Here is a 7,500-nt window from a genome sequence, read left to right as displayed (position 1 = left end):
TATTTACCATTGTTATTATTGTTGTGTCTTATCGTTACTGTTTTTGTTGTCACAAGGACAGACTGGAAGACAAGGCAATGCCTAAAATCTTTATCCTTGAGTAATAAAGTTTTTGAATCTCTCTCTCTCTCTCTCTCTCTCTCTCTCTCTCTCTCTCTCTCTCTCTCTCTCTCTCTCTCTCTCTCTCTCTCTCTCTCTGTGTGTGTGTGTGTGTGTGTGTGTGTGTCTGTGTCCCTCTCTGTCTGTCTGTCTGTCTTCCTCCCTCTGTGTGTGCGTGCGTGTGTGTGTGTGTGTGTGTGTGTGTGTGTGTGTGCAAAGAAAGAGAAGAAGGGAATAGTTGTGTGTTCAGAGGCTCTCTTTCCTTCTTCCTTTCTGTCTTTCTTTTGGTCTGCTCTTCCTTTCTTTCTTTCCAAAATTCTTTGATGTCCGTCCATTATTCATTTGGTTGGTTATCCACTCATTTATTTCCCCCGAAAGCGGAGTATGGCTGCCTGCATGGCGGGGGTGAAAAAACGGTCATACTTGTAAAAAGCCCACTCGTGTCGTGTACATACGAGTGAACGCGAGAGTTGCAGCCCACGAACGCAGAAGAAGAAGAAGAAGAATTCATTTATTTCTGCTTTTTTTTTTTTTTTCCTTTTTTTTTTTTTTTTTTTTTTTTAATCACAGAATTATCTTTCCTTTCTCCGGAAGCCGACAGCACGTGACCAGTGGTTGCTGAGCCCCACGTGCTCTGTGATAATGATGTTTTGTTCTCGTCCATCAGCTGGCGTCAGGTGTGCGTCTTCTGGGATTTAGGGGAATAATCATCATAACCGTGCTGTTTTCCATCTGCTCTCTTGTGATGAGAGAACCATGTTCTCTCATGTCTCTGTCTGTCTGTGTCTGTCTGTGTCTCTGTCTCGCTCTCTCTCTCTCTCTGTCTCTCTTCCTGTCTGTCTGTCTGTCTCTCTCTCTCCCTCTCTCTCTGTGTCTGTCTGTCTCTTTGTGTGTGTGTCTGACTGTCTGTCTGTCTGTTTGCCTCTCTCTCTTCTTCTTCTTCTTCTTCTTCTCTCTCGTCCTCCCCCTCTCTCTACCTGTCTGTCTCTGTCTCTCTTCTCTTCACCTCTTGATTCAAACAACTTGTATCACCCTGTCTCTCCTTCATCCTCTCTATCTCTCTCTCTTGGTCTCTGAATTGTCTGTCTGCTACTAAGGACGGCTGTTGCTGCTTCGGTAACTGCTGTTACGACTACTTCGACTGCTGCCAACGTTTCTATCCCTTTCTGATAGTGGTCCACAACTGTTCCACTTTGCTGCTGTTCTAGATTTGTGTGCAAGAATGTGACTGTACTTATGCTTGATTTTCATATATGTGTGTGTGTGTGTGTGTGTGTGTGTGTGTGTGTGTGTGTGTGTGTGTGTGTGTGTGTGTGTGTGTGTGTCTGGAACTGTTTCTGGTTCCACGCAACTTATATTTATAGTATTTCACCTGGAACGGCCATAAAGACAACAAATTATATATATATATATATATATATATATATATATATATATATGAAGATACTTTGCTGCAACTATCACTGCTATTATTACTACTGCTGATAATGGTAATGATAATGATAATATTGCTATTACTACTAATCCCCCTGCTGCTATTGCTGCTACTACTACTACTACTACTGCTGCTGCTGCTGCTGCTGCTGCTATTACTACTACCACTGTTGCTACTACTAGTGCTTCTGCTGCTGCTTCTACAACAACTACCACTACTGCAACTACCACTTCTACTAATATTAATACAGCTACTGCTGTTGTTGCTGTTGCTACTGCCACCACCATCACCACCACTGCTAGTACTACTGCTCTACTGCTGCTGCTGCTACTACCACTGTATAGTTTTTGACGATGGTGTATTCACAATGCTGTGTCCTCTGTTGACGATGATATATTTACGATGGTGTGTGTTGACGATGATGTATTCACGATGATGTGTTCACAATGGTGTGTGTTGACGATGATGTATTCACGACGATCTGTCCTCTGTTGACGATGATGTTTTCGCGATGATGTGTGTTGACGATGATGTGATCACAATGGTGTGTGTTGACGATGATGTATTCACGATAATGTGTGTTGATGATGTATTCACGATGCTGTGTCCTCTGTTGACGATGATGTATTCACGATGATGTGTGTTGACGATGATGTATTCACGACGTTCTGTCCTCTGTTGTTGAAGATGTATTCACGACGATCTGTCCTCTCTGTTGACGATGATGTATTCACGACATTCTGTCCTCTGTTGACGATGATGTATCCATGACGATCTGTCCTCTGTTGACGATGATGTATCCACGACGATCTGTCCTCTCTCTGTTGACGATGATGTATCCACGACGAGCTGTCCTCTCTCTGTTGACGATGATGTATCCACGACGTTCTATCCTCTGTTGACGATGATGTATCCATGACGATCTGTCCTCTGTTGACGATGATGTATCCACGACGTTCTGTCCTCTCTCTGTTGACGATGATGTATCCACGACAAGCTGTCCTCTGTTGACGATGATGTATCCACGACGAGCTGTCCTCTCTCTGTTGACGATGATGTATCCACGACGAGCTGTCCTCTGTTGACGATGATGTATCCACGACGATCTATCCTCTGTTGACGATGATGTATTCACGACAAGCTGTCCTCTGTTGACGATGATGTATCCACGACGATCTGTCCTCTCTCTGTTGACGATGATGTATCCACGACGAGCTGTCCTCTGTTGACGATGATGTATTTACGACGAGCTGTCCTCTCTCTGTTGACGATGATGTACTCACGACGATCTGTCCTCTCTCTGTTGACGATGATGTATCCACGACGATCTGTCCTCTGTTGACGATGATGTATCCACGACGATCTGTCCTCTGTTGACGATGATGTATCCACGACGTTCTGTCCTCTCTCTGTTGACGATGATGTATCCACGACGATCTGTCCTCTGTTGACGATGATGTATCCACGGCGATCTGTCCTCTGTTGACGATGATGTATCCACGACGATCTGTCCTCTGTTGACGATGATGTATCCACGACGATCTATCCTCTGTTGACGATGATGTATTCACGACGATCTGTCCTCTCTCTGTTGACGATGATGTACTCACGACGATCTGTCCTCTGTTGACGATGATGTATCCACGACGATCTGTCCTCTGTTGACGATGATATATCCACGACAATCTATCCTCTGTTGACGATGATGTATCCACGACGATCTATCCTCTCTCTGTTGACGATGATGTATCCACGACGATCTGTCCTCTCTCTGTTGACGATGATGTACTCACGACGATCTGTCCCCTGTTGACAATGATGTACTCACGACGATCTATCCTCTCTCTGTTGACGATGATGTATCCACGACGATCTGTCCTCTCTCTGTTGACGATGATGTACTCACGACGATCTGTCCTCTCTCTGTTGACGATGATGTATACAGGACGATCTGTCCTCTGTTGACGATGATGTATCCACGACGATCTGTCCTCTGTTGACGATGATGTATCCACGACGTTCTGTCCTCTTTTGACGATGATATATCCACGACAATCTATCCTCTGTTGACGATGATGTATCCACGACGATCTGTCCTCTGTTGACGATGATGTATCCACGACGATCTGTCCTCTGTTGACGATGATGTATCCACGACGATCTATCCTCTGTTGACGGTGATGTATCCACGACGTTCTGTCCTCTGTTGACGGTGATGTATCCAGGACGATCTGTCCTCTGTTGACGATGATGTATCCACGACGATCTGTCCTCTGTTGACGATGATGTATCCACGACAATCTATCCTCTGTTGACGATGATGTATTCACGACGATCTATCCTCTGTTGACGGTGATGTATCCACGACAATCTATCCTCTGTTGACGATGATGTATTTACGACGATCTGTCCTCTATTGACGATGGTGTACTCACGATGATCTGTCCTCTGTTGACGATGATGAATCCACGACGATCTGTCCTCTGTTGACGATGATGCATCCACGACGATCTGTCCTCTCTCTGTTGACGATGATGTATCCACGACGATCTGTCCTCTGTTGACGATGATGTACTCACGATGATCTGTCCTCTGTTGACGATGATGAATCCACGACGATCTGCCCTCTGTTGACGATGATGTATCCACGACGATCTGTCCTCTGTTGACGATGATGTATCCACGACGATCTGTCCTCTGTTGACGATGATGTATCCACGACAATCTATCCTCTGTTGACGATGATGTATTCACGATGCTGTGTCCCCTGTTTCAGAACTACCGTCATCAGCTGCTGCGGTCTGTCAGGGGCCCAAGAGCTGTGACCCCCCCACAGACAATCACATCCCGAAGGCGGGGAACGGACGCCTGTTGATATGAGAGCCAGTCCCCGCCTTGTCGTCGCCGCAGGCCTGAAGACTGCCAGTGAACTTGGAGTGCGATGCATGTGTTGTAGATGACAACTGCAGCGTGTAGTGATGGTCATGTCTTCTCCTTCCTTTTCGTCGTCGTCTTCGTCGTCGTCGTTTTCTTTTTCTTTTCTTCCGTTGAATTCTCCATTGGAATGTCTGACTAGGTTCTTCATCAAGCTCAGTGATTAGACGAAGCGGAGAGATCGTTCCGTTGTGTGCGTGTGTGTGTCTGTGTGTACGTGCGTCTTTTTACCTCATGGGAGACAGGTGTGGTGGTTCTTGGTCTGTGAGGATGTCAGTCCCTGGTGTCTGCCGCCTCCTCCTTCTTCTCCTGCTCCTCCTCCTGTCTCTCGGGAGGGTCTTCTCCAGCGAGGGACCGGCGTCCGCGGCAGCAGCAGCAGCAGCAGCACCACCACCACAGCCGCTAAGGGACGATGACGGAGGAGGTGGTGGTAGTGGTGGAGGGGGAGGGAGGAGGAGGGCGGCGAGGGGCCAGAACCTGCACAGCCTGCCGGCCCTGGAGAACGGCACCTTCTTCGTGCCGGACATGGACTCCTACTCGGACACGCAGCTGTACGCCTTGCTGGTGGAGGTGTTGGAGAGGCTGAGGGTGCTGGTGCCCGCCGCGCGGCCGTCCTGCTACCAGCTGCAGAAGATCGTGCGCGAGAAGCTCCCCTCCTCGCCTCCTCACCCTCCTCCTTCTCCTCAGGGTGCTAGTGGTGGTGGTGGTGGTGGAGGCGACCCGGGTCATCACCAGCAGCAGCATCCCAATTCCGGCTCGGGTTCCGGTTCCGGTGCTTCCCACACTCTTCTAGGCGTGTACCTCTACTTCAAGGAGTCTCCTCTCCTCGCCTCTCCCCCCGCCGGCTCTTCTTCGGACACCTCTGGTGATGGTGGTGATGGTGGTGGTGTAGGGGGTTCGTCAGGCAGGGGAGGGAATGTGACAGGTGGTGGTGGTAGTGGTGGGGGTGGGGGTGACGACGACGACGACGACAACGCCGAGGTGGCTGCGGCTGCCCCCTTGAGGGTGAAAGCCAGCAACGAGTGCATCAGTCAGCCCCACATCGTGCAGAGCTTGGACGCTCAGCCCTTGGTGCGGGACTGGGGGACGGTCAATGACACGCACGGGAGGAGGGGGGCAGGAGATGGAGGAGGGGGTGGTGGTGGTGGTGGGGGTGGCGGAGGAGGGGAAGGGGCAGACAGCAGGGCCAACGGCACCCAGCAGCAGGAGGGGGGCACAGGGGAGTTTCAGAGGAACGGCAGCGGCGTGGGGGAGGAGGCCGGGGAGAAGGGGGAGGAGGAGGGCGACGACGATGATCGGTTTGGAGGTGAGTTGTGTGTGTGTGCGTGTGTGTGTGTGTTGTGTGTGTGTATGTGTGCGTGTGTGTGTGTGTTGTGTGTGTGTGTGTGTGTGTGTGTGTTGTCATCCCCACCCACTTACCCTCCAACCCCTCCCCCACCATCCACCACCACCACCACCACCCCATGTCCGTTAGTGAATGGTCTGATTACAGCTGAATCAGTGTTTTAAAACACACATTTACAACACGCATGCACAACTCTGGATCGAAGGGACGACTCTCTCTCTCTCTCTCTCTCTCTCTCTCGCTCTCTCTGTCACACACACACACACACACACACACACACACACACCTACACACACACACACACACACACACACACACACACACACACACACACACACATCTTGTTGTTCCAAGTCTGTCCGTGTTTTGCCCTACAAAATGGCTGGCTGGCTACCGAACCTTTCCGTTCCGTGCCACACTCACACACACCAGAAGATAAGGAGCGGAATGGTGGTACCCATACTCAGTGCAAGAGGTCTCAGGCGCTCACAGACAGTACACACCAATGCAATTATTTCTACGCCAATCCCTTCCGCAAGAAGAGACTCGTAATTTAGGAAGCGCCAGAATCTACCACATTTACACAGGCTAACGCACACACACACACTCACACTCACACGCACGCACGCGCGCACGCACGCGCGCACACACACACACACACACACACGCACACACACACACACACACACACACACACACACACACACGAATCACAACCCCACCACCCTGTATCCCTCAAGATGGCCATCTTTCTGACCTTGCTGTATCTCTCGCTTCCTTCTCTCAAGATGGCCATCTTTCTGGCCTTGCTGTATCTCTCGCTTCCTTCCCTCAAGATGGCCATCTTTCTGGCCTGACTGTATCCCTCACTTCCTTCCCTCAAGATGGCCATCTTTCTGGCCTTGCTGTATCTCTCGCTTCCTTCCCTCAAGATGGCCATCTTTCTGGCCTGGCTGTATCTCTCGCTTCCTTCCCTCCAGATGGCCATCTTTCTGGCCTGGCTGTATCTCTCGCTTCCTTCCCTCCAGATGGCCATCTTTCTGGCCTGGCTGTATCCCTCACTTCCTTCCCTCAAGATGGCCATCTTTCTGGCCTGGCTGTATCCCTCACTTCCCTCCAGATGGCCATCTTTCTGGCCTGGCTGTATCCCTCACTTCCTTCCCTCAAGATGGCCATCTTTCTGGCCTGGCTGTATCCCTCACTTCCTTCCCTCCAGATGGCCATCTTTCTGGCCTGGCTGTATCCCTCACTTCCCTCCAGATGGCCATCTTTCTGGCCTGGCTGTATCCCTCGCTTCCTTCCCTCAAGATGGCCATCTTTCTGGCCTGGCTGTATCCCTCGCTTCCTTCCCTCAAGATGGCCATCTTTCTGGCCTGGCTGTATCCCTCACTTCCTTCCCTCAAGATGGCCATCTTTCTGGCCTGGCTATATCGCTTCCTTCCCTCCAGATGGCCATCTTTCTAGTCCGGCTGTATCTCTCGCTTCCTTCCCTCCAGATGGCCATCTTTCTGGCCTGGCTATATCGCTTCCTTCCCTGCAGATGGCCATCTTTCTGGCCTGGCTGTATCTCTCGCTTCCTTCCCTCAAGATGGCCATCTTTCTGGCCTGGCTGTATCCCTCACTTCCTTCCCTCCAGATGGCCATCTTTCTGGCCTGGCTGTATCCCTCACTTCCTTCCCTCCAGATG

At 50.3% G+C, this 7,500-nt stretch overlaps 1 protein-coding gene across 1 annotated transcript in view; it reads left to right on the top strand.

Annotated features, from left to right (window-relative positions):
* Positions 1-7,500, top strand: part of LOC143287218 (uncharacterized) — a 158,097-nt gene that overhangs the window by 84,197 nt on the left and 66,400 nt on the right. The window contains exon 2 of the mRNA XM_076595164.1: positions 4,311-5,774. Coding sequence (XP_076451279.1) covers positions 4,703-5,774 — 1,072 coding nt within the window. The 5' untranslated portion in view covers positions 4,311-4,702. The remainder of the gene's footprint in view (positions 1-4,310; positions 5,775-7,500) is intronic.

This window comes from Babylonia areolata, chromosome 11 (genome assembly GCF_041734735.1).
Source record: "Babylonia areolata isolate BAREFJ2019XMU chromosome 11, ASM4173473v1, whole genome shotgun sequence".
Lineage (NCBI taxonomy): Eukaryota > Metazoa > Mollusca > Gastropoda > Neogastropoda > Buccinidae > Babylonia > Babylonia areolata.
Note: the sequence above shows the minus strand (reverse complement) of the source record. Positions and strands in the feature narration are given on the sequence as shown.